The following is a 27,570-nucleotide window of genomic DNA, read 5'->3' as shown; positions in this document are numbered from 1 at the left end:
AGGTGTATATGTAAGTGTGTGGTTAAGTGTGTGGTGTCGAAGGTGTATATGTAAGTGTGTGGTTAAGTGTGAGGTGTCGAAGGTGTATATGTAAGTGTGTGGTGTAGAAGGTGTATAAGGTTAAGTGTGTGGTGTAGAAGGTATATATGGTTAAGTGTGTGGTGTAGAAGGTGTATATGTAAGTGTGTGGTTAAGTGTGAAGTGTGGAAGGTGTATATGGTTAAGTGTGTGGTGTGGAAGGTGTATAAGGTTACGTGTGAGGTGTAGAAGATGTATATGTAAGGGTGTGGTTAAGTGTGTGGTGTAGAAGGTGTATATGTAAGTGTGTGGTGTAGAAGGTGTATAAGGTTAAGTGTGTGGTGTAGAAGGTGTATATGTAAGTGTGTGGTGTAGAAGGTGTATAAGGTTAAGTGTGTGGTGTAGAAGGTGTATATGTAAATGTGTGGTTAAGTGTGTGGTGTAGAAGGTGTATATGTAAGTGTGTGGTTAAGTGTGTGATGTCAAAGGTGTATATGTAAGTGTGTGGTTAAGTGTGTGGTGTCGAAGGTGTATATGTAAGTGTGTGGTTAAGTATGTGGTGTCGAAGGTGTATATGTAAATGTGTGGTTAAGTGTGTGGTGTAGAAGGTGTATATGTAAGTGTGTGGTTAAGTGTGTGGTGTAGAAGGTGTATATGTAAGTGTGTGGTTAAGTGTGTGGTGTCGAAGGTGTATATGTAAGTGTGTGGTTAAGTATGTGGTGTCGAAGGTGTATATGAAAGTGTGTGGTTAAGTATGTGGTGTAGAAGGTGTATATGGTTAAGTGTGTGGTGTGGAAGGTGTATAAGGTTAACTGTGAGGTGTAGAAGATGTATATGTAAGTGTGTGGTTAAGTGTGTGGTGTAGAAGGTGTATATGTAAGTGTGTGGTGTAGAAGGTGTATATGGTTAAGTGTGTGGTGTGGAAGGTGTATAAGGTTAAGTGTGAGGTGTAGAAGATGTATATGTAAGTGTGTGGTTAAGTGTGTGGTGTAGAAGGTGTATATGTAAGTGTGTGGTGTAGAAGGTGTATAAGGTTAAGTGTGTGGTGTAGAAGGTGTATATGTAAGTGTGTGGTTAAGTGTGTGGTGTAGAAGGTGTATATGTAAGTGTGTGGTGTAGAAGGTGTATATGTAAATGTGTGGTTAAGTGTGTGGTGTAGAAGGTGTATATGTAAGTGTGTGGTTAAGTGTGTGGTGTCAAAGGTGTATATGTAAGTGTTTGGTTAAGTGTGTGGTGTCAAAGGTGTATATGTAAGTGTGTGGTTAAGTATGTGGTGTCGAAGGTGTATATGTAAATGTGTGGTTAAGTGTGTGGTGTAGAAGGTGTATATGTAAGTGTGTGGTTAAGTGTGTGGTGTAGAAGGTGTATATGTAAGTGTGTGGTGTAGAAGGTGTATATGTAAATGTGTGGTTAAGTGTGTGGTGTAGAAGGTGTATATGTAAGTGTGTGGTTAAGTGTGTGGTGTCAAAGGTGTATATGTAAGTGTTTGGTTAAGTGTGTGGTGTCAAAGGTGTATATGTAAGTGTGTGGTTAAGTATGTGGTGTCGAAGGTGTATATGTAAATGTGTGGTTAAGTGTGTGGTGTAGAAGGTGTATATGTAAGTGTGTGGTTAAGTGTGTGGTGTAGAAGGTGTATATGTAAGTGTGTGGTTAAGTGTGTGATGTCAAAGGTGTATATGTAAGTGTGTGGTTAAGTGTGTGGTGTCGAAGGTGTATATGTAAGTGTGTGGTTAAGTATGTGGTGTCGAAGGTGTATATGTAAATGTGTGGTTAAGTGTGTGGTGTAGAAGGTGTATATGTAAGTGTGTGGTTAAGTGTGTGGTGTAGAAGGTGTATATGTAAGTGTGTGGTTAAGTGTGTGGTGTCGAAGGTGTATATGTAAGTGTGTGGTTAAGTATGTGGTGTCGAAGGTGTATATGAAAGTGTGTGGTTAAGTATGTGGTGTAGAAGGTGTATATGGTTAAGTGTGTGGTGTGGAAGGTGTATAAGGTTAACTGTGAGGTGTAGAAGATGTATATGTAAGTGTGTGGTTAAGTGTGTGGTGTAGAAGGTGTATATGTAAGTGTGTGGTGTAGAAGGTGTATAAGGTTAAGTGTGTGGTGTAGAAGGTGTATATGTAAGTGTGTGGTTAAGTATGTGGTGTAGAAGGTGTATATGGTTAAGTGTGTGGTGTGGAAGGTGTATAAGGTTAAGTGTGAGGTGTAGAAGATGTATATGTAAGTGTGTGGTTAAGTGTGTGGTGTAGAAGGTGTATATGTAAGTGTGTGGTGTAGAAGGTGTATAAGGTTAAGTGTGTGGTGTAGAAGGTGTATATGTAAGTGTGTGGTTAAGTGTGTGGTGTAGAAGGTGTATATGTAAGTGTGTGGTGTAGAAGGTGTATATGTAAATGTGTGGTTAAGTGTGTGGTGTAGAAGGTGTATATGTAAGTGTGTGGTTAAGTGTGTGGTGTCAAAGGTGTATATGTAAGTGTTTGGTTAAGTGTGTGGTGTCGAAGGTGTATATGTAAGTGTGTGGTTAAGTATGTGGTGTCGAAGGTGTATATGTAAATGTGTGGTTAAGTGTGTGGTGTCGAAGGTGTATATGTAAGTGTGTGGTTAAGTATGTGGTGTCGAAGGTGTATATGAAAGTGTGTGGTTAAGTATGTGGTGTAGAAGGTGTATAAGGTTAAGTGTGTGGTGTAGAAGGTGTATATGGTTAAGTGTGTGGTTTAGAAGGTGTATATGTAAGTGTGTGGTGTAGAAGGTGTATAAGGTTAAGTGTGTGGTGTAGAAGTTGTATATGGTTAAGTGTGTGGTGTAGAAGGTGTATATGTAAGTGTGTGGTTAAGTGTGAGGTGTGGAAGGTGTATATGTAAGTGTGTGGTGTAGAAGGTGTATAAGGTTAAGTGTGTGGTGTAGAAGTTGTATATGGTTAAGTGTGTGGTGTAGAAGGTGTATATGTAAGTGTGTGGTTAAGTGTGAGGTGTGGAAGGTGTATATGTAAGTGTGTGGTGTAGAAGGTGTATAAGGTTAAGTGTGTGGTGTAGAAGGTGTATATGGTTAAGTGTGTGGTGTAGAAGGTGTATATGTAAGTGTGTGGTTAAGTGTGAGGTGTGGAAGGTGTATATGTAAGTGTGTGGTGTAGAAGGTGTATAAGGTTAAGTGTGTGGTGTAGAAGGTGTATATGGTTAAGTGTGTGGTGTAGAAGGTGTATATGTAAGTGTGTGGTTAAGTGTGTGGTGTAGAAGATGTATATGTAAGTGTGTGGTTAAGTGTGAGGTGTGGAAGGTGCATATGTAAGTGTGTGGTGTAGAAGGTGTATAAGGTTAAGTGTGTGGTGTAGAAGGTATATATGGTTAAGTGTGTGGTGTAGAAGGTGTATATGTAAGTGTGTGGTTAAGTGTGAAGTGTGGAAGGTGTATAAGGTTACGTGTGAGGTGTAGAAGATGTATATGTAAGTGTGTGGTTAAGTGTGAGGTGTAGAAGGTGTATATGTAAGTGTGTGGTGTAGAAGGTGTATAAGGTTAAGTGTGTGGTGTAGAAGATGTATATGTAAGTGTGTGGTTAAGTGTGTGGTGTAGAAGGTGTATATGTAAGTGTGTGGTGTAGAAGGTGTATATGTAAATGTGTGGTTAAGTGTGTGGTGTATTAGGTGTATATGTAAGCGTGTGGTTAAGTGTGTGGTGTCGAAGATGTATACGTAAGTGTGTGGTTAAGTGTGAGGTGTGGAAGGTGTATATGTAAGTGTGTGGTGTAGAAGGTGTATAAGGTTAAGTGTGTGGTGTAGAAGGTATATATGGTTAAGTGTGTGGTGTAGAAGGTGTATATGTAAGTGTGTGGTTAAGTGTGAGGTGTAGAAGGTGTATATGTAAGTGTGTGGTGTAGAAGGTGTATAAGGTTAAGTGTGTGGTGTAGAAGGTGTATATGTAAGTGTGTGGTTAAGTGTGTGGTGTAGAAGGTGTATATGTAAGTGTGTGGTGTAGAAGGTGTATATGTAAATGTGTGGTTAAGTGTGTGGTGTAGAAGGTGTATATGTAAGTGTGTGGTTAAGTGTGTGGTGTCGAAGGTGTATATGTAAGTGTGTGGTGTTGAAGGTGTATATGTAAGTGTGTGGTTAAAGTAAGTTTACCCTCTTTAGGCGCAGCATGCTCTCTGATCGGAGTGAGGAGAGGAACTGCCACAGAGCCACACAGTGCTTCAGACTGCACCTACTCAGGGCCTGCAGAGCACAGGGCACAGTTATACCAGCACAGTATAATTACAGACCACAGTTCTACCAGCACAGTCTAATTACAGACCACAGTTATACCAGCACAGTCTAAATACAGACCACAGTTCTACCAGCACAGTCTAATTACAGACCACAGTTATACCAGCACAGTGTAATTACAGACCACAGTTCTACCAGCACAGTCTAATTACAGAACAGTTATACCAGCACAGTCTAATTACAGACCACAGTTCTACCAGCACAGTCTAATTACAGAACAGTTATACCAGCACAGTCTAATTACAGACCACAGTTCTACCAGCACAGTCTAATTACAGACCACAGTTTAATCAGCACAGTCTAATTACAGACCACAGTTATATCAGCACCGTCCAATTACAGACCACAGTGATATCAGCACAGTCCGATTACAGACCAGTTATATCAGTACAGTCGAATTACAGACTGTAATTTGACTGTACTGACACAGTTCTACCAGTCATATCAGCACAGTCTACCCACAGCACTGCCTAATCAGCACAATCTAAATACAGACCATGGTCATATCAGCACAGTCTAATCACAGCACTATCAAAGACAAACAAAGCTGGAGGTCTGTGGGTGTGGCCCCAAAGTGGGCGGGGCCCCAACATGGGGGCTGACCTTGAGGACATGGGGGGCCAGCCGCTCCATCCGCAGGACGTCCTCCAGGTACGAGACCAGCTCCATGTGGGCGTGGCCCCCGGCGGCAGACAGGAAGTCCAGCACCAGCTCCACCACGCCCAGCGTGTCGCACACGTCGCTGTGCGTCTGCAGCTGACCAGCCAGAGACGCCGCCTTCAGGGCCGGCAAGGGCTCCTGGGAACCAAGGGTCAAGGGTCAAAGGGCACCGCAGGTCAACCCCAGCACTCATCCCCAGGCACAGACTTTACATTCACAGCAGCTACAATATACAGTTCCACGTACAGACAAACAGTTACTAACATAAGAGGAGGCAGTGGGCTGCATGTGAGTATAGTTGTGTAGGGAAATGTATAAAATCTGTGGTTTTTTCCTAAATTCAGTGTTAATTTTTTCCTGAATATCACATGTTTATCTATATCATATATCTATATCACGTAAACCTGAAATTTATATAATAAATATGTTACTATATAATTTTATATGTATGCAATCACATTTATGCAATCAAAATCTGACACACAGGTGGAGTGGGCTTTATGTACTGCATGTGCAGTACTGACACACAGGTGGAGTGGGCAGTATGTACTGCACGTGCAGTACTGACACACAGGTGGAGTGGGCAGGATGTACTGCACCTGCAGTACTGACACACAGGTGGAGTGGCAGTATGTACTCCACGTGCAGTACTGACACACAGGTGGAGTGGGCAGTATGTACTGCATGTGCAGTACTTACACAGGTGGAGTGGCAGTATGTAATGCACGTGCAGTACTGACACACAGGTGGGGAAACGGACGCAGTCACTGACCTGCCCAACCTTGGCCTTCACGTCCGTGAAAACGCGTTCGTAATGGCGGCTTTGCCGGCTGAACAGCGTGGGAATTCCCTGCAATGTAATGAAAATGGCGGATGAGTCCCAGGGGCCGCTGCCTGTCCACTGCAGCCTGGAACACATTCCAGCAGGTCTGTATGTCAGCTTCTCCTGCTGACCTACCTACCTCCCACCTACACTGCCCCGCCCACCCTCACAGCCCCTCCCACTTACACTGCCCCGCCCACTCTCACAGCCCCCACCACCCACACTGTCCCACCCACCAACACAGCCCCAGCCCCTCTCACAGCCCCACCCACCGCCCTACCCTGTCCACCCACACTGCCCTGCCCATCCAAACTGCCCCACCGTTCTGCTCTGCCCACCCGTCTCCAACCCAGATTGGGTGAAAATAATCGTGCAAGGGGCCTGTTCTGGACGTCATAAGCAGGCAAAAAAACCATCGGGGCTAAAGGTGCAAGGCCTAGGTGCGCGTCTCTCCTCGCTCGTACTTAAGCTTGTGAAAGGCTGATCTGGGGTCAGTGTGTGAGTCGAGTCTCTGGAACTCACAGACAGGGCGATGAGAGGCTTCCCCTGCAGGATCCGGCTCAGGATCAGCTGCTGGATTTTGGGGAGGTCGTACTGGGACAGGGTCTCCTGGCCGCGTTCCAGGCTGTACTGGCAGTTGGACAGGACCAGAGGGATGAGGTCCCTCTCCGGCTCATACCCAATCACGTGCAGCTCAGACAGGTCTGTAACACTCACTGTGTAACTGCAGGAGGGAACAGAGAGTCATATCTGTAACGCTCACTGTGTAACTACAGGAGGGAACAGAGAGTCAGATCTGTAACGCTCACTGTGTAACTGCAGGAGGGAACAGAGGGTCAGATCTGTAACGCTCACTGTGTAACTACAGGAGGGAACAGAGAGTCAGATCTGTAACGCTCACTGTGTAACTGCAGGAGGGAACAGAGAGTCAGATCTGTAATTCTCACTGTAACTACAGGAGGGAACAGAGAGTCAGATCTGTAACGCTCACTGTGTAACTACAGGAGGGAACACAGAGTCAGATCTGTAACGCTCACTGTGTAACTGCAGGAGGGAACAGAGAGTCAGATCTGTAACACTCACTGTGTAACTGCAGGAGGGAACAGAGAGTCAGATCTGTAATTCTCACTGTAACTACAGGAGGGAACAGAGAGTCAGATCTGTAACGCTCACTGTGTAACTGCAGGAGCGAACAGAGAGTCAGATCTGTAATGCTCACTGTAACTACAGGAGGGAACAGAGAGTCAGATCTGTAATTCTCACTGTAACTACAGGAGGGAACAGAGAGTCAGATCTGTAACGCTCACTGTGTAACTACAGGAGGGAACACAGAGTCAGATCTGTAACGCTCACTGTGTAACTACAGGAGCGAACAGAGAGTCAGATCTGTAATGCTCACTGTAACTACAGGAGGGAACAGAGAGTCAGATCTGTAATTCTCACTGTAACTACAGGAGGGAACAGAGAGTCAGATCTGTAACGCTCACTGTGTAACTACAGGAGGGAACAGAGAGTCAGATCTGTAACACTCACTGTGTAACTACAGGAGGGAACAGAGAGTCAGATCTGTAACGCTCACTGTGTAACTGCAGGAGGGAACAGAGAGTCAGATCTGTAACGCTCACTGTGTAACTACAGGAGGGAACAGAGAGTCAGATCTGTAACGCTCACTGTGTAACTACAGGAGCGAACAGAGAGTCAGATCTGTAATGCTCACTGTGTAACTACAGGAGCGAACAGAGAGTCAGATCTGTAATGCTCACTGTAACTACAGGAGCGAACAGAGAGTCAGATCTGTAACACTCACTGTGTAACTACAGATATCTCCCCTTATCTCCTCTCTATTCTTATTTTCTCTCTCAATCTCTCTTAATCTTTTTTTTATCTCTCATTCTCTTTTCTCCTCACTCTCCTTTTCCTGTGCCGTCTTGTTCTCTGAGCCTTAAAGCTCAATAGCAGGAGGAAGAGGAGAATTTCTGCAAAGCAGTCAGAAAAGACTGAGCTGGACTGACTCTTCTGAACTGGGCCGGACATGAAGGCTGTGCGGCTCCTGCTCCGGTGAACCTTCACCTGTGCCCGTCTCCACGGTTACCGTACCTGGTCTGCTCTCCCGTGTGTCTGTCTGTGGCGTAGACCAGCTGGTTGTGCAGGGCGATGAGGTAGCTGACCAGCGCGGTGGAGCACAGGCCCACGCCCTGTCGCTGCGGCAACAGAACCTGGAAATCACTGCTGAGGGCCAGGTCCTCCTCACAGAGCTCTGCTGGAATCTTTATCTCACCTGCAGGTCCACACACACACACATAGAGGCACACATACACATACACACACACACACACACACACATACACACACACAGACACACAGGTACACACACACACACACAGAGACACACATACACACACACAGACACACAGAGGCACACACACACACACACACACAGACAGAGAGGCACACATACACATACACACACACAGACACACATACACACACACAGACACATAGAGGCACACATACACATACACACACACACAGACAAACAGAGGCACACACACACACACACACAGACAGAGAGGCACACATACACATACACACACACAGACACACAGGTACACACACACATACACATAGAGGCGCACACACGCACACAGGAACACACACACATACACATAGAGGCACACATGCACACACACACACACACAGACACACAAACACACACACATAGAGGCACACATACACATACACACACACACAGACACACACACACACAGGTACACATACACATACACACACACACATACATACACATAGAGGAACACATACATACACATACACACACACACACACACACACATAGAGGCACACATACACACACACACAGACACACAGGTACACACACACACACATACACATAGAGGCACACATACACACACACACACAGACACACACACACACACATACACACACACACATAGGCACACACATATGCATCATACACATCACACACACACATGCATATATCACAGACAAATCACAATCACATGTACACACACCCACAAACAAACACGCACTGTTGGTGACCAGTGGCACGTAGAGGATTGGCTAGTTTCATTATTACTGAGATGTCATTGGCTGGTCTTACCGTTAGTGGCCAATGACAGGCGCAGCTGATTCCACACACTCAGGAAGGTTCTGATGCGTTTCTCCCAGGTCATCCGTGCAGCTGGTTGGAAACACAGAAAAAGATCCTCTAAGACACAGCTGTCAAATTACAGCCCTGGAGGGCAGCAGTGTCTGCAGGTTTAACTCCAGTCCTGGAGGGCCGCAGCATCTGCAGGTTTAACTCCAGTCCTGGAGGGCCGCAGCATCTGCAGGTTTAACTCCAGTCCTGGAGGGCCGCAGTGTCTGCAGGTTTAACTCCAGACCTGGAGGGCCGCAGCGTCTGCTGGTTTAACTCCAGTCCTGGAGGGCCGCAGCGTCTGCGGGTTTAACTCCAGTCCTGGAGGGCCACAGTGTCTGCGGGTTTAACTCCACTTCTGGTTCAATTAAGTCATCGATTGGCTAAGGAATCCACACACTTTGTTCTCAGGCCTTAATTGGCAGCTGATTGAAAGGGAGCCACAAAATCCTGCAGACACTGCGGGCCCCTGGGGATTTAGTTTGATGCCCGTTCAAACTCAGGTCCTTGGACTGCTTTTGTTGAAACTGATTATGTTTAGATTTTTTTTTCCATCGGTTTTGATAGAAAAAAAACATATTTAAGATCACTTCAAGGGCTAGAAATTGGATTTGAGGTTAGCATGATGGCTAGAGTTAGGGCTTGGGTTAGGAATTCGGTAAATTCTCGCGATGAGGAAAGATTAGGGTTATGTTCGGCAGCTAAGGAAGGGGATAGCACAAAGGTTGGTCTGTTTTTGGATTATCCAAATTTTTCACTGTCGGGACTTCACACTATTGCTTTATATATTTTTATATATTTCAGTTACATTTATTATTCACAATGAATGACTTCAAAAACATGTAATTGTATTTTTTGTCAAATTTATGATATTTAAATAGTTTTCCATTCATCTTAATAAAAAAATCACATATTTAAGATAACTTCAGGGGCACTAAATAGGGTTTGTATAATTTTGGATTATCCAAATTTTGTATTTTTCAGCAAAACTCATTTTGTATTTCTCACACATTTGTATTACTTTTCAAGACATTGATGATGTTGTCTTAAAAGTGTTGTCTTAAAAGTGGAAAATGAAAAAAAAAAAACTCTAAATGGAATTTTTTTAATTCAGATGGATGTAGGTACATTGATAAACCAGAGCAAATCAATGAAAATTACATTACATTACATTACAGGCATTTAGCAGACGCTCTTATCCAGAGCGACTTACACAACTTTTTACATAGCACTTTACATTGTATCCATTTATACAACTGGATATATACTGAAGCAATGCAGGTTAAGTACCTTGCTCAAGGGTACAACGGCAGTGTCCTTACCCGGGAATCGAACCTGCGACCTTTCGGTTACAAGCGCAGTTCCTTACCCACTGTGCCACACTCCGTCCTATGCATCTGAAGACATTTATAATGATCTTTGTTTCAGTAGAAAAACATAAAATTAATACAAAAATAAAAGGTAACACTGGAACTGAATCATGAGTCAAAGCTAATAACTAATAATGGCTGACCTCAGGCTGCACTGTTGGTATAGTACGTTTGGTCCTGATAAAACACTGCTCTGTGAAGTGCCTAATTCATGTGCATTGTGGGGACCCAGCTAATGTGAGCCCTGTTAGCAGTGTATAGGAACGGTGGGCCACCGTTACCTTCTCTCTGGTTCTGGATCAGCTCCCCGATGGTCCCATATGTCAGGTCTGTCCGATTCTGGAACCTTCTCACCAGATCCCTCTGCAGAGCCACGATGTCCGGCAGGAACTTCACCAGCCGTAACTCCGCCTCCTGATGCACACATCACACACCATCAACCAATCGTATGCCTCAGAACATCACCAAACAGCCAATGATGTGGCCAGTACCAGATGCTCATTGGGTACACTGTCTTTGAGGTCCTACTGTAGACATGTCCATCACACTGACTAATATCCCTTTTACACTGGCACATTTTAGCCGAGCTGTATTAAACCCGAGGAGTTCTGAGCACAAATCCGATTGGCTTTGGCGTTAGACTCCTTTGGCCTCTTGCAACCCAGGGCATATCAAATGCCGTCATCAACACTGCAATGCGTTTAGCTGGCTTTTTAGATGGATTCATACATGATGGGTTGTGAGGAGCAGATTTTATTTCTGATTCTGGTGTTTTGTTTTTTCCTGTAAAAAAGAAAGCATACATTTCTTGACACAGACACAGTGTTGATGGATGTAGGCTGTGTTGGTGCTAAATGATCACCAGACAAAATAAAGCATGGATTTTACTGCTATAACATTATGCCCTGTTTGTGTTCAGCAATATTGCGGTTGTGTATTCTACAGTACCTAACTATAGCCTAATCTCGCAAAATAAATTATCAGTTCAATTCAAGATAAATCAGGAGTAAATATTACAATACATTTTTTAAAAATGCTAAATTTTGAGTCACAATATATTTTTCCAGCTGCAATGGAACCAGTACTTATTGTTTTCCAGTTCGAGCCCTGAACAGCACTACGTCTGCTACACTCAACACTACACCCCCAAACCCATTTTGCCACTCAAAGCACAACATTATATCCTCAATCTCCCACTTGCACCCAGCATAGAACTTGCTGAGTTCTTTTTATAATGGTGAATACTCCTGGTTTTGGTACCTTGCTCTCTATACCTCTATGTACGCACTCCTGTAAGTCGCTCCGCATAAGAGCCTTTGATATATGACTATCCAAGCATAGCTATTCACATCACGTCCTCACAGAACCCCTCGATCAGCCAATCCCATCACGGCTGTGAATCACATGACTAAGAATCACTAAGAATGCCGAAGGCCAGCTACCTTCTGCAGGAAGGTCCAGAGAAGGGGAAAGGCGTCTTTTCCGCCGTTCTGCCCCAGGACGTGGGCCAGGTGGGGCAGGGACACCCTCTCCCTGCAGCTCCACACTGCCCCCCGGTGGACCAGGCTGTCCCTGGGCAGTGTGGACAGAAAGAGGCGCGGATCTCCGAACACCACCTTCATGACGGGGTTAGAGTTCACGCGAGAGTCACATCTGATGGCTACGTTCACCTCCTTCAACCGCTGCTCCAGGTTCTGAGGGAGAGGGGGGACAAAGAGAGAGGAAAAGACAAGGTAGTTCTCAGGAGAAATATATACACATATATTTATGTAGTGCTTATGAAGCTCTCATGAGGGAACGTCCAAAGAAAACGTTACCCAATGAACAGTGTTAAGCAGAGTTGGGGGCATGACTCAAACCTTGAGCTGGGGGGTGATGATGTCAGTGATGACAGTGGTCTCCCAGCCATGCCTGGCTTCCTTTGTGGAGAGGGAACCACCAAAAGGACCATGCCCTGGCAGGAACACAAGACAATTATCTATCTAATGATCTTTTTTTTGTTCCTAAATTTCAGCTTAAGTGATTTTTTTTCCCCCAATGGAGTGCTTGCCATTGGTTTACAGAGATCAGCTAGCCTACATTGTCTTAGCATCCAGGTCTAGGCAGTGTAGTCACTTCCCATGGATTACAGCTGTCGACGTAAAAATGTACCGAAGAATTAAGCCAGAAAAGGGAATAATATGCCATCATTCGCTTAGTTTTATGAGTAAACAAGGTTTCTGAACTATTAAAAGAGCTATATTTTAATGAAATCCCATTGGGCAACCTCATGGAAAAGTCACATGACAAACAGCCAATTGGGAGTAGCACTGACAGGAAACACAGCTTTGTTCACTCGTTTTAAATCAAGGAGGAATGGTCCCCTGGCCTGTCGCTCTTCGTGATTTTGATTGGCAGCTGTGAAGGAGTGGCCTTACCTGAGCGGGGCAGGTGAGGCTCCAGCAGGCTACTGAGCAGCAGGTGGATGGCGGTGACCGTGTCATCCGCACCCAACCCCAGGGTCTGGGTCAGCTGTTCCAGATCCTTCCGCAGATGTTGCATCAGGAAGGCACCGGGATCCTGGACTGAAGGTCTGATGATCTGGCTCACACACTGGGAAACACAGGTGTAGAACAGGTGCCGTCAGGTAACACTCAAAACATGGTCAAGGTTACACCATCTGACCAGACCATCCCTGTTTCCTACACTGAAAAGGGCGAACGCAGATGTAGAACAGGTATGGTCAGGTGACCACGGTCATGTTCTCATGGTCTTGCAAGGTAATTAAATCATAAGAACCTACAAACATTGACGATGAGAACGGGTCATTCAGCCCATAAGAAATTTGGCACCCAAAGTAGGGTTGAGCATGTCCAATTCCCATCCTACTTTGGAATGTCCGCTTAGCTATTTGTAACCGTGTTCATGCACAATCCCCGCTGCTGATTCAGCAGAGCGAAGACATCCGCGGTTCCCCTCCACAACACAAGGTGTCACCAGCTGCTTCTTTACACACCACAGCCCACAGCCAAGCTTGCATGGAGTTGATTCAAAGAAGACTTTTCAAATGCGGCTTTGGCATGCAGTCCACGGGCACCCGGGGGACCAGCAGGGGTCGCTAGAGAGCAGTGAGTTGTGTTTCCATAACCGGCTGAACCCTCCCGTACCCTGAGAGCTGTCGGCCACAGTCGGCGCTAGACGCAGCTGGTACTCGTACCAGTGGACCAGCAGGGGTCGCTAGAGAGCAGTGAGTTGCGGATAACCATAACCGGCTGAACCCTCCCGTACCCTGAGACCTGTCGGCCATAGTCGGCGCTAGACGTAGCTGGTACTCGTACCTGTGGACCAGCAGGGGTCGCTAGAGAGCAGTGAGTTGTGTTTCCATAACCGGCTGAACCCTTCCGTACCCTGGGAGCTGCCGGCCACAGTCGGAGCTGGACCCAGTCAGTACTCGTACCTGTGGATCGGCTGCAGCCCCCAGCAGCAGGGCCAGGTGAGTGAGCAGTCTGAGGACGGCGAAGGCCACGGGGGGCAGGTTCCTGGTGTCCAGCGCGTCTCCGTCACCCCGCCTGCTGGGGTCCCCCAGAATGTGGCCCGGCTGGGTGCGATCCCTGTGCAGACACGGTCACATGGAGAGCGTTAATGCCATGGCGACCCCACAAAGCAGGAAACTGAGCTCTTTGTAACACGGGGACCCTAAAAAAACATGAACCTAGAGCATATATAGTTGGAAAGGCCTTTTGGAGGCCTAAAAGCTACACCTGCTAGCACCTAGATAGCAGCAAAAAGACCATGATTAAAGCACAGAACCACATGTTTGGACCTCACAAATCTTCAGCATGAAACATTTCTGCAATCTGTAGATCTGACGGTTTCCAAATACAGTACGCTTCTTCCAATCTTACATTTATCCATTCACGTCTGAGCACCTTGACCTGGGTCTCTCCGTGTCCACCGACCCATCAATCACATCACATTAACCCTTTATGGTGTCAGATCACAAATACGCGATTAGAATGTTCTCAACTCAACATTCCAATGCTGATGGAGCAATGGAGTACTGGAACACTGACTTAGAATTCTGAAAAAAAACTAAAAACCTTAACTGCTCTGGATAAGGGCGTCTGCTGAATGAACGTGGCGTAGCATAAAGGCGGTCAGTGGAGGACTTACTGTGTCTGAGCCGCAGTTGCAGTGAAGCCTGTCACAGGCACGTGATTCACACCTCCGATTTCTGCCCCGCAGTCCAAACACTGGCCTGTCTGAGCAGGCCGACCGCACTGCAAAAAGACAGGGCTGGATGTCATTCACAAACAAACCACAAGGGGGCCACAGCTCCACGGGTGGACAGAAGCGTGCCTCCCCCACCACCACCATGCAAAATAAACTACACCTACCTCACCGATGGCACAGGGGTGGCCATTTCGACAGGCTGTGGAGAGAAGGAATTCAAAATATTACAAATCTCAACTCTGGATTAAAGCGTCAATGCAGCAAAGCTACGGTTCTTCCTGGGGTTGTGTCACTCTTTAAAAAAAATTTTTTTTTATTGGGACTGAACTGGAGTACAGTGTGTGTAACTGTACATACTGCATGTTCTTCTTCAGTTTGCATCACTTGGTATGATGTACTTACTGTACCACTCCAGCTTTTCTGTACAAGCTTTGACCGCCATATATTGCATGTCCTCAGGCATTGTGGGTAAGAAAGAATTCTGTAAGGAGACAAGAACATATTTCCTGCATTAGCTGTACACCCCACACACATCAGTGTGTGATCTGTTCTGCATACGATTTTATGTGAGCAAGTAAACCAGTAAATAATAAAGCTACATAACCCAATGCTATATGAATAATAATGAGTTTATTATTATTATTATTATTATTATGTAAATTAACAGCAATCAAGCATAGCGTATTAAAGCATTAATTGTTCCTCAAGTGAAGCACTTAACACAGGAGGTTTCATAATGCGTAACACAAAAACCACGTATAATACCTGAAATAGACGGTTGATTATAAGCTAACAAGACAGTTTAAGCTTACAGTTCCCATCTACGCATGTATACCTTGGTCATTTCATCCCAAAGGAATGTTATACTTGTCTTTTTGAAATAGATCAACTGGTCGTTTCAGCAATAACCTTAGACCCTTGAACCCATAAAAGGCAGCATAACACCCAGTCTCTTCAGTGTCACGGCAGGTACTGAGCTGTTTCAGAAATAACCTTAGACCCTTGTATCACGCATGGTATACAATGGGAGCAGAGTGAACATGTAGCAAACATAGTGCAGCGTCTGCTTACCTTTTGGTGCCCATACTAGTGGATTAGCACCCATGCTAGTGGATTAGCACCCATGCTAGTGGATTAGCATCCATGCTAGTGGATTAGCATCCATTCTAGTAGATTAGCGCCCATGCTAGTGGATTAGCGCCGATGCTAGTGGATTAGCCCCCATGCTAGTGGATTAGCGCCGATGCTAGTAGATTAGTCCCCATGCTAGTGGATTGCAGCCTATGCTAGTGGATCAGAGCCCATGCTGGTGGATTAGCACCCATTAGCATGGGTGCTAATCTTCTAACACGGGCACTGAAAGCAAACGAACACTGAACAACATCCATTACGCATCCCCTCCACACCTGGCGTAATTCAGGCATTATAATTAAGATGTTTGCTGTGTATGTATGATGGATACGTGCATGATGAGGTGCATGTATGATGTAGAACTTGTATTGTATTGTCCATATACAATGCTTAACACCCACGATTTTGCACATGTTTTGTCCATGTCTGATGTTGGGGGTAGTTCCAGGGCTGTGTTTTGGAGGAACTGGGGTCAGGGGCTCACCCGCATATTGGAGGGGGACATGGCCAGCTGTCTGAGGGGTGCCAGCACCCCACCTTCCCCACAGCGCAGCACAGCGGACAGGTGGACGGCCAGCTCAGTGAGGGTGTGCTCAACGCCGGGCCGATCCGCCCGCACGCGCAGGGGACCCAGGCTGTTCCGCAGCAGCGCCGTGGCAAAGGTCCGAGCCCCCTGGCTCTCCAGAACCCCGGAGTTCTGTATGAAACCCTCCAGAGCCTGGCACAGCTGAGAGAGACATAAAGAGCAGTCCACTCATTAGATACGTTACAGGAAACAGTTCACTCATTAGAGAGCGTTACAGGGAACAGTTCACTCATTAGAGAGCATTACAGGGAACAGTTTACTCATTAGAGAGCATTACAGGGAGCAGTTCACTCATTAGAGAGCCTTACAGGGAACAGTTCACTCATTAAAGAGCATTACAGGGAACAGTTCACTCATAAGAGAGCCTTACAGGGAGCAGTTCACTCATTAGGGAGCATTACAGGGAACAGTTCACTCATTAGAGAGCCTTACAGGGAACAGTTTACTCATTAGAGAGCGTTACAGGGAACAGTTCACTCATTAGAGAGCCTTACAGGGAGCAGTTCACTCATTAGAGAGCCTTACAGGGAACAGTTTACTCATTAGAGAGAATTACAGGGAACAGTTCACTCATTAGAGAGTGTTACAGGAAACAGTTCACTCATTAGAGTGTTACAGGGAACAGTTCACTCATTAGAGTGTGTTACAGGGAACAGTTCACTCATTAGAGAGCGTTACAGGGAACAGTTTACTCATTAGAGAGTGTTACAGGAAACAGTTTACTCATTACAGAGTGTTACAGGGAACAGTTCACTCATTAGAGAGCGTTACAGGGAACAGTTCACTAATTTAAGAGTGCTATGGGGAACAGTTCACTCATTAGAGAGAATTACAGGGAACAGTTAAGTTTTAAATGAAATTGAGTGAGCAGAAGTAATAGCAGTCAAATTCAAATCCATATTCATCAAACAGCTCAATTAAAAGTAAAAAAACTGAGCTGCTCAGTTGAAATTAAATCATGTGACACACTTCTGACACCATGAAACTAATTACATGATCATACACCTGGAAACTTACTAAACTGTGACTCTGAGCCAGTAGTGATTCTACCTCAGGTGTGGGATGGAGTGGATTTGTAACTCTTTACAGAGTGGTACCTCTATAGTAACTCTGGAGCGACACTGTAGTGACTCTGTATCGACTCCGTATCGACTCTGCAGCGACTCCGTAGCGACTTTGTGTGACTCTGTAGTGACTCTGTATCGACCGTATTGACTCGGTAGTTCACTCTACAGCAACTCTTTAATAACTCTGCATCGAGTCTAGCGACTGTATTGACTCTATAGTGAGTCTGCATTGACTCTATAGAGACTCTATAGTAACTCTACCTCAGGTTTGGGGAGAAGGACAGGATTGGTAGATCTGTACAGTGTGGTCACTTCTCTGAATACAGCTAGGAGCAGGTAGACCGTTCTCTCTGCTGGGGAACCTCCACAGCCCTACAAACACACACAAGTTCCCCGATTAAACACATATGCACATACACTACATATAATCACACTGATTGAGCACATACACATACTACACACACCACATAAATACCCCATATTAAACACATAAACACATACACTACTGTACATACAATCACACTGATTGAGCACATACTACACACACCACACAAATACCCCATATTAAATACATAAACACATACACTACTGTACAGTACATACAAACACACTGATTGTAGTCCATACACATACCACACACACACACCACAAAATACCCCCGAATTAAACACATATACACACACCACACACAAATATCACAGATTAACCACACACACACACACCATACACAATAACACAGATTAAACACATACACACACACATTACATGCAATCACTAGCTTAAACACATTCTGCATACACGCACAACACAATCACAACAAAGCTTAAAAACCAAAGCAAAATCACGCGACACAAGAACGAAGAAACGAAGAAGCACATCGCAGCAGTACCTCACACGCTGCCTTTATGTCCTCCATTGGGCATCCCGCCGTTGCCTTGGCAACTGCCTCCCGGACAGCCCCGTAGCCCTCCCCGCAGACGAGGTACTGATCCATCTGGCCGCCATCTTGGTTTTTCTGCGAGACAGAGTGATGTCACAGTCGTCGCTGGCGTCGGAGCGAGGAGCACGGCTGGGGCGTTTGCACACGGGATCTGACTCCTCCCCCCATCGCTAGGGTTGCCGCTACGCTAGCTCCGCCCAACGACATGCCAGGCGCCCACAGACAACCAATGGGAGACCAGCCTCTCCCTCCATAGCAGCAGGACGCTCACTTTAAGCCACTAACCGAGCACCGAATCTCATCCTGTCTGCACACCCAGTGCCTCCCCGTCCCGCACACAGGATACGCACTGAGCGTACAGCCCCGCCTCCCACAAAACCCTCACTAACTAGGGTTCAAAATACCACCCCCACCCTCCCGGTCACAACCAGCCCCCCCCTTCCACCATCACCACCAACCAGCCTCTCCCATTCCTCAATCACAACCCGCCCCAGTCCACTACCTCCAACTCCCCCGCTGCATCACCCCACGCCGCCACCCCCCACCCCCCCCCCGATCCATAATCTCACTGAAGGAAAAAAAGGGAGGCCACCCCCCCCCAAAAAAACCAGCTTGGTGCCCCCCAAAAAACCCGGAGACGCCCCTGAGCGCACCTGCACGAGGATCTCCTGGGGAAAGAGCCAGGGGAGCGCCTCCTCCTTCAGAAGGTTCTGGACGAACTCCACGCCCCGCCGGCTGCACAGCAGGCGGATCAGGTACACGCGGTACCAGTCGTTCCCGCCGCGGACGCACAGGTTCCGCACGCTGTCCAGGAAGCAGGAAGCCCCGGCCTGAGGTTCCGCAGGTGTGTCTGAGGCACAGCAGGTGCGCAGGTGAGCTTTCCATTAAAAAATTTACATTTAACTGATTTTTCCAGACAGTCTAATGACTGTAAGCTGTGTAAAAAAAAAAAAGTCTAAGTGGAGCTGGCCTTTTGGCATAGTAATTTAAAACACGTACGATCCATAAAATATACTTTCTCTCTCTCTCTCTCTACATGCACACACAGGCATATACACACACACACTGCATGCTATAATGTACAGTTTACCCTAACACTAATCCAGTCATGTCACTACACTCTTAGCCCTTAAACTGACCTAGGGTCAGTGTTTGAGTGTTCATGTCAAAGCTTATTCTCACAGGACAGTTATATTTACCCAGCAGGCTGTGGGTGAGCAATGTGAAAGCTTGTTTTCATCGGACAGTTATATTTACCCAGCAGGCTGTGGGTGAACAGAGTGAAAGCTTGTTCTCATAGGACAGCTATATTTACCCAGCAGGCTTTGGGTGAGCAGTGTCAAAGCTTGTTTTCATCGTACAGTTAAATTTACCCAGCAGGCCTTGGGTGAGCAGCTCAGCAGCCACGTCCAGACACAGCCGAACCCTGGCGACCTGCTGCAACTGCTCCACGGTGACCGTCCGCACAGACGTTGGGTCGCAGGACAGGAAGTAGTTCAGGAAGTCCCGCTCCACTTGCAGGAAGGACCTCCTCTCTGTGGCCGTGTGGCACTGCAGCCTCTCGAACAAGGAGTCCTGCGCACATGGAGATGGGTCATGTGACACGAGTGCCACACTGCACAGACGCAGGGCAGCCGAGCGAGATTCGGGATCCTGGAGGTCACGGGTTTGAATCTGGAGCGCATCTCCCAATGCTGTGCCACGCTCTATAGCATGCGGCTGTTTTTATCACGGGTGTGCATATTAACCTAACACCATTCAGCTAAGGACAAAACACTGCCCCCTACTGGCTGAAACAAACAAATACTACCGTTGAAATGTTGACAGGCGACAAAGGCTGCAGTCTTATTATCCACCCGCACAAACGCAGCAACCATGGTTACAGTGTAATGGTTAAAGAACTGCATGCGTAACTGAAAGGCTTCCCTTTAGTCCCCGCTGGGGTGCAGCTGTTATACCCTAAAACAGCAGAACAGGCAGCTGTAATAAGTGTAAATAGTAAGCCCCGCATGAGCCCCATCCCACCTCCAGGCAGTTGATGTAAAGGGCGTAAAGGTTGCATTTATCCCCTTCCTCCACGATGATGCTCTGCTCCACCGAAGACAGGTGCTGCTGCAGGTACTCTCTGACATTGCTGAAGCTTTAAAAACCACAGACACACTTTAAACACCGCTCAGGATGAGCCAGAAACGGTTACAGCAACGTTAGAGAGACAATAGGGCAATTTTACAGCAATACTACAGTAAGAGTAGGCTATATTTACAATAACAATACAGCAAAGTTACAGCAATGCTACAGTTAGATTAGGCTATTTTACAGTAACAATAGGACAATGTTAAAGTAACATAAGGGCAATATCACAACAACATCCGAATAAAGTTATAGTAACATATTAATTAGATTAACCAACGAATCATCATTAGCGCTGGAAAATGTTACATCACACTAGCGTGCACATAATAAGCAGCCTGATACCCTTCTCAGGGCGAATGGCTGATATTAAGTAACCATGACACCCTGGTGCAGGAATGGTTAGTATTTGGATGGGAGACTTGAGGAAATTGTGTTGCAACTGAAAATCTTGTTGGTGAGCCAGCAGATGGCGCTCTTTCCACTGGACCAAACCAAACCCCAGCGATGGGGACACTGTGCATCTGTGATACTTCAGTGTTACTCTGCTATTGCTCTAATGTTACATCACTGACACTCAGAGCATGTGAAAATCACAATATTACAGAAAGTTAGTAAACCCCACTTTGGGAAATGGCCACCATGCGTGGATGACGCAGGTGAGTTTTAATTTTCTGGTGACATCCTGGCAAACTCACCTGTACTTGAGCAGCAGTTTGAGCACCACGGAGCGCACCACAGGGCTTCTGTCCACTGACTCGTGGAAAGGCGAGAGAGCTTTGGTCAGGATCTGACTCCGACCTTCCAGAAGGAAGAGGAGGAGGAAACAACACGTGAGAAAAAAATCACCAAAATCATCAGGAAAAAAAAATCACTAAAATCATCAGGAAAAAAAAAATCACTAAAATCATCAGGGAGGAAAATCAGCTGAAACAACCAAAATCAGCAGAGAAAGAAAATCACCTGAAAGAAATCACCAAATCAAAAGCCAGAAAATAAACCATTACATGAACAAATGAAAAAATGGAACAAAAAAAACACGAAAGGAAGTGTAAAATCCACCGCTTGCTTTTGCCCAAGATGTTTTCGGCTTGTTTAGTACCTCGAATAAGCGGGACGGGCTCAGCCTCCACCATCAGGTAGGACAACAGGTGATGGATGACCCCCTGTGAGGGGGGGCAGTTTCCCCGAAAACACACGCTGGAGACCAGCTCGATGAAGAAGGAGTGGCACTGCTTGCTGAACTTGATCAGGCCACTGCAAAACATACAAACCAAAAAAAACCCGTAGGAAAACAAGAGTGAGTGGTTTGGTTTTCTTTTATTGCTTTTTATTTTGTAAAATCTCCAAGCATTTTCATTTTGAGGTTGAGGTTTACATAGAGTCAGGGAGAGGAAACAGCTGATCATACAGAGGCACCAGGCTGGAAGTGGAGACTGCACTGAGTAGGAGGTCTTTGGCAGTTTTTGCACACACAACCGGAGCCTCCCATTCTTAACCTTGAAGATCACAAATGTGCGATTAGAATGTTCAAAACTGAACATTCCAATGGTGATGTAACAATCACTGCTGGTATCAGCAGGGTTCTAGAACACCTTCCCAAGCCAGCAGCTCAGTGGTGACCGCTGCTGTGTGGTGCTGAGCTGTGCTGTTCACTGCTGTGTGGTACTGTGCTGAGCTGTGCTGTTCACTGCTGTGTGGTACTGTGCTGAGCTGTGCTGTTCACTGCTGTGTGGTACTGTGCTGAGCTGTGCTGTTCACTGCTGTGTGGTACTGTGCTAGGCTGCGCTGTTCACTGCTGTGTGGACTGTGCTGAGCTGTGCTGTTCACTGCTGTGTAGTACTGTGCTGAGCTGTGTTGCGCTGTGCTGTTCTGTGCTCTGTGGAGCTGTGCTTTGCTGAGGTGTGGTGTGTTGTGTTGTGTTCTACACTACTGTGTTTGTGCTGTGTTGCGTTGTGCTGTGCTGTGCTGTGCTGAGTGGTGCTGCGCTGAGCTGTGCTGTGCTGTGTTGTTCTGTGCTTTGCTGAGGTGTGGTGTGTTGTGCTGTGTTCTACTCTACTGTGTCTGTGCTGTGTTGTGTTGTGTTCTACTCTACTGTGTCTGTGCTGTGTTGTGTTGTGCTGTGTTGTGTTCTACTCTACTGTGTCTGTGCTGTGTTGTGTTCTACTCTACTGTGTCTGTGCTGTGCTGTGTTGTGCTGTGTTCTACTCTACTGTGTCTGTGGTGTGTTGTGTTGTGTTGTGCTGTTCTACTCTACTGTGTCTGTGGTGTGTTGTGCTGTGTTGTGCTGGTTTACTCTACTGTGTCTGTGCTGTGTTGTGCTGTGCTGTGCTGTACTGAGTTGTGTTGTCCAGCATTTTTGGGCATAGCCCACGCTCCCCTACCTCACATCTTCTGACACGCTTAGGGGGAAGTCGTCAGGGACAGGAGACATGCACTTGGGGCAAAACATCTGCCCCGGGACCAGCCACTGTCTGCCACAGCCCAGGCAGAAGACATCACCACAGGGCAGCACCAGGGGCTCCTGGGGGTCCCCACAACACATGGGGCAGGGACCCAGTCCATACCTGGGACAGACAGACACACAGAGGCACAGATGGACAAACAGAGGCACAGACAGATACACAGACACACAGAGGCACAGACAGACACACAGACACACAGAGGCACAGACAGACACATAGAGACACAGACACACAGAGGCACAGACAGACACACAGACACACAGAGGCACAGCCAGACATACAGACACACAGAAACAAAGACAGACACACAGACACACAGAGGTACAGATGGACACACAGATGCACAGACAGACACACACACATGCAGAGGCACAAACAGACAAACAGAGGCACAGATGGACACACAGACACACAGAGGCACAGACAGACACACAGAGGTACAGACAGACACACAGAGGCACAGCCAGACATACAGAGGTACAGACAGATATGCAGAGGTACAGACAGTCAGACATACCTTAGATCTGGGTCTAATTAACAATACAGTAGAATTTTGCATCCTGTATGTAATTTTGTGAACTTTAGTAAACTTCAAAGAGATAATGTGCAATATTTAACAAAATACAGAAAATGAATTTTAATGGATTGCAGACTAATTCCACAATACTGCCTTATTTAATTAATTATTAAATCATTATTTTCCATATGCAAGTATGCATCCCTATATCTCTTGAAGCTTAAATACCACTCTAAATGAAAAGAGGAAAAGATTACAGAGTCATTAGAGAGGAGAGGAAAAACCAAACAGGCCTTACTCGAAAACACAGCGGCTCGCTCTGTCCTTGCAGGACTTGAGTACTTCCACCACCGCCACGAACGACGTCTCCAGCTTCAGGTCAAAGTTTTTCTCCAGAACCTGAATTGTTGGAATCATCTTTAGTGAACTGCATGTTATCCAGAGTGACTTCCAAATTCCAAAACGAGGCTTAATTAAAAGTGCTAGGCCATGGAAATACGTTATATTAAAGATAGATGTGAATCAACTGTAGAGTTAGTGCTAAAACAGGGCAGTGCTGATATTTGCCATTCATTAATTTCAACACTAGAGAGTGTGGTTGATCAGAAGGTCAACCAAAAAACGCAGTTCTCATTTGCAGTGACCTTGGGCTGTGTACCCAATCAGGTGCAGGGAGGACGTTTGGGTGGCCAAACATAGAGAGCTGGACTCAGCTGGAATTTGACCAGGACACCAGGGTTAACACCCCTACTCTTTCAAAGTGCAATGGGATCTTTACTGGCTACAGCAAGTCAGCAATCACTTTCTGTCTTGTACCCAGGGGAGAGTGCCCCCTAGTGGCCCACAAGCAGGTTTTATGTGGTCCTTCATTGCTGGGGTGGGGGGGCTGTACTCACTCTCCCCAGCCTGAGGGTGTGGTCCAGCAACAGGGCCGTCAGCTTTTCATCCATAGACTCCACCCCCAGGAGCAGGTGCTCCACAAACAGCGACAGGACAAAGATACGGTTCCAGCCATTCCTGAAAACAACGAACACAAGCACATGCACACGCACACAAGCACACGCACACACACGCACACACCATTTAGATCAGTGGTACACAACAAAAGCCAGCTTTATGATTTTGTTCATAATATACTGCTCATTATCAATTAATTAGCTCGGCCATTCACTTTATTTGACTTTATTGCTGTTAAATCAAAAATCTACAGCTGAAGACTGAAAATTTACCCCTTGGTAAAAATGCTTTACGATGGTCCAAACCAAGAGCAAGCACACAGCTGTCTAATAAATAAAAAATAAAAAAAGGCAAAGTAATTGGTCAGAACACCAATCGGGATGGGAGCTATGAACCCCGGCACTAAATCACTCCGCCTACTCACCGAACGCGACCAATCACAGCCCGGCTCCTCTGTCCCCAGTGTTCTGGAACGGGCTGGGCGCAGACCAGCTGGAGGGGCACCTGCAGGCTCTTCACCTGCCGCAGCCAGGCCAGGTGCTGCGCATCTGACTGCAACTGCGGCTCTAGCTGCTCCACGCATGCCACCGCGGCAAGCACATCCAGAACCTGAGGGGTCAGAACCAGAACCTGAGCCTGAGCCTGAGCCTGATCCTGAGGGGTCAGAAACTGAGGGGTCAGAACCAGGCCACTGAGGGGTCAGAACCAGGACCTGAGGGGTCAGAACCAGGCCACTGAGGGGTCAGAACCAGGACCTGAGGGGTCAGAACCAGAACCTGAACCTGAGGGGTCAGAACCAGAACCTGAGCCTGAGGGGCCAGAACCTGGGGGGTCAGAACCAGAACCTGAGCCTGAGCCTGAGGGGTCAGAACCTGGGGGGTCAGAACCAGGCCACTGAGGGGTCAGAACCAGAACCTGAGGGGTCAGAACCAGGACCTGAGGGGTCAGAGCCAAGCCACTGAGGGCTCAGAATCAGAACCTGAAGTGGATAAAATATAAATAAAAAGTAGGAATGCTCTTTACCATCTCTCCCGTTTCTCCAGTGGGTGTGGTGCCCAGGAGGGGCGGGGCCAGGTGAGGCAGGAGGGTGAGCATCCTGTGGAGGTTGTGCAGACGCGTGCGGAACTGCTGGTACGCGATGTGGACCCAGGGCAGGGAGGGGGGTGACGCGGCGGGACGGCGGACGCTCAGTTCGTTGATGCAGGAGGTCAGGGCGCGACACAGGAGCTGAGGAAAAAAGACACCGCCGTGCGTTTACTCCCGCGCACACACTCACGCGCACACATTCACACACACAAACACACACACACTCACACACACACAAACACACACACACACACACACGCTCACTCACACACACACACATTCACACACACACTCGCTCGCTCACTCACACACACACACACACACGCTCACTCACTCACACACACACACACGTTCACTCACACTCCAGCACCCTCACTTGCACATGCTCACTCCCACACACTTGCACACACAAAAACACAGTCACACACGCACACTCACACTTCAATATCCTCTATTAGGACTCATTTGTGTGAGAGAATTATATATATCTTTCATGAGAGAGAAGTGTATCTCACACTCACAAGAGAATCATATCTCTAACTGATGAGAGAGCAGATCTATCACTCACTGATGGTAACTGGTCTCCAACGAGCACCTGCTGTTATTGGGAGGAGTTAATGGAGCAGTTTGAAGAAACCTGGCCAAATGAAACCCACCTTGATCACCCCCCACCCCTGCTGGGACTAGGCCAACTGTGTCCAAATAGTATGGGCTCCTGGTCACAGTCAGCGGGTGACATAGTCAGGGCTCAAACATGCAACTCAGGGACTCATTCAGCCCTGTTCATTTACAACACATGCGTGAGCTTGAACACGTACCTGCAGCTCATCCTCCGATGTCACTTTCATTGCCATGGAGACAAAATCCTGAAGATACCTCTGGAACAGCTCTTTGTGTGTTTCTCTGTCTGTGTGGGAGATGAGCTGGCCCAAGGGGGTCTTCCTAAAAATCTCTTCAAACTTCTGCTGGGTGCGATCTTTGGAGAGAGACAGTCACCTTTTCAGTCAAATAATGTTATGCATGTAATAAACCTCATATACAAACTTTACGGACTAGTTACGGACTAAACAGTCAAGAAAACACAAGTACAGACAGAAATATTTATACACTACTGTAGCAACTGACACTAAAGGAATAAGGACACTGGCAGTCCCTATCTTAAGACAATCCCTTAACCACTAAGAAAACCTGTTACCTGGGTAACTTAAAAAAATGGCCTTCCTCATTTTGGGATTGCGTGTTCTTTTGTGTGTGGCTTCATCAGGGCCTGGTTAATCGCCTAATTTGCCAAATGCTTTTGAATTAGAGGCAGCCGAATTCGCATACAGCTAAGACATAAGTCCTTATATTGCTATGCACCCTGGGACTAATAACAGCCTCAAGCAGGAAAAAAACCTCTGGCAGCTTTACCTCCCAGGTGAGGTGAGTTAACCTGGTGCTGACCAAGACCGTTTACTGTTGGGACGTTTCCACGGTAATGACAGCGATGTTCAGGGAATTTAAAAAGCATTTTTCCTCACAGTAACGTCAGTGATGTTCAGGGAATTTTAAAACAGGGAATGTTTTTCCTCACCGTCTCGATGCTGCACCTGAGTCCACACCTCCTCCAGGTGCTCCCTGACCCTCCAGCTGAAGGGCATGGCACACCCCACACCGTGCCCCGTCTGAATGTGGCTGTGCACCAGGACAGTCTGTGATTCAGTACTATAGGAGAGTGGACATTATTACAACTCACCCTGCAATCTGTCAACATCAAAACACACAAAAAAAATTGTATTTTGAACCTTATATACAATAATTCTCAAAAGTCAAAAGGCAATTTATTCTGAATATTAAAGCGTGAAATATTATTGGCATACAAACTTAGGTATTTTAAGGTTACTGTGTTTCTTATCTGTAAAATCTGGCTTCAGCTGAGAAATCGATCAAACCTGAACGACCATCTTCAGTCTTATGAATTACTGTCTGGCACCCCTAAACAGATTAGGGGGGAAAGCACAGCGCAACCTGTCTGTAACCTTCATGAATTATGCTACTGGACTACTCATACAAATCCTCCACGTCAAAATATTTTTGTATATTCTAAACAATCGTACAAGCAATGGCGTTCACAAGGCCGGTGCTACATAAACTGCAGCATCCTCGCTTTTGTCTAAAGGAGCCATTTTGACTCGAAACCTTTCGA

General features: G+C 46.5%; 1 protein-coding gene across 3 annotated transcripts in view; it reads right to left on the bottom strand.

Annotated features, from left to right (window-relative positions):
• Positions 1-27,570, bottom strand: part of LOC118221396 (E3 ubiquitin-protein ligase rnf213-alpha-like) — a 135,884-nt gene that overhangs the window by 2,635 nt on the left and 105,679 nt on the right. For all 3 annotated transcript variants that reach the window (XM_035406444.1, XM_035406442.1, XM_035406445.1), the window contains 29 exons: positions 26,959-27,089; positions 26,204-26,361; positions 25,323-25,526; positions 24,724-24,908; positions 24,239-24,359; positions 23,641-23,741; positions 22,745-22,927; positions 21,463-21,617; positions 21,059-21,161; positions 20,256-20,370; positions 19,604-19,805; positions 18,884-19,080; positions 18,180-18,305; positions 17,552-17,662; positions 16,122-16,364; positions 14,909-14,987; positions 14,671-14,705; positions 14,447-14,553; positions 13,731-13,884; positions 12,712-12,886; positions 12,154-12,248; positions 11,737-11,988; positions 10,576-10,708; positions 8,889-8,969; positions 7,847-8,027; positions 6,272-6,473; positions 5,699-5,776; positions 4,870-5,064; positions 4,126-4,215 (listed from right to left, as the gene is read on the bottom strand). In XM_035406444.1, the coding sequence (XP_035262335.1) occupies positions 4,126-4,215; positions 4,870-5,064; positions 5,699-5,776; positions 6,272-6,473; positions 7,847-8,027; positions 8,889-8,969; positions 10,576-10,708; positions 11,737-11,988; positions 12,154-12,248; positions 12,712-12,886; positions 13,731-13,884; positions 14,447-14,553; positions 14,671-14,705; positions 14,909-14,987; positions 16,122-16,364; positions 17,552-17,662; positions 18,180-18,305; positions 18,884-19,080; positions 19,604-19,805; positions 20,256-20,370; positions 21,059-21,161; positions 21,463-21,617; positions 22,745-22,927; positions 23,641-23,741; positions 24,239-24,359; positions 24,724-24,908; positions 25,323-25,526; positions 26,204-26,361; positions 26,959-27,089 (4,192 nt within the window). The remainder of the gene's footprint in view (positions 1-4,125; positions 4,216-4,869; positions 5,065-5,698; positions 5,777-6,271; positions 6,474-7,846; positions 8,028-8,888; positions 8,970-10,575; positions 10,709-11,736; positions 11,989-12,153; positions 12,249-12,711; positions 12,887-13,730; positions 13,885-14,446; positions 14,554-14,670; positions 14,706-14,908; positions 14,988-16,121; positions 16,365-17,551; positions 17,663-18,179; positions 18,306-18,883; positions 19,081-19,603; positions 19,806-20,255; positions 20,371-21,058; positions 21,162-21,462; positions 21,618-22,744; positions 22,928-23,640; positions 23,742-24,238; positions 24,360-24,723; positions 24,909-25,322; positions 25,527-26,203; positions 26,362-26,958; positions 27,090-27,570) is intronic.

The sequence above is a fragment of the Anguilla anguilla genome, chromosome 2, assembly GCF_013347855.1.
Source record: "Anguilla anguilla isolate fAngAng1 chromosome 2, fAngAng1.pri, whole genome shotgun sequence".
Classification (NCBI taxonomy): domain Eukaryota; kingdom Metazoa; phylum Chordata; class Actinopteri; order Anguilliformes; family Anguillidae; genus Anguilla; species Anguilla anguilla.
Note: the sequence above shows the minus strand (reverse complement) of the source record. Positions and strands in the feature narration are given on the sequence as shown.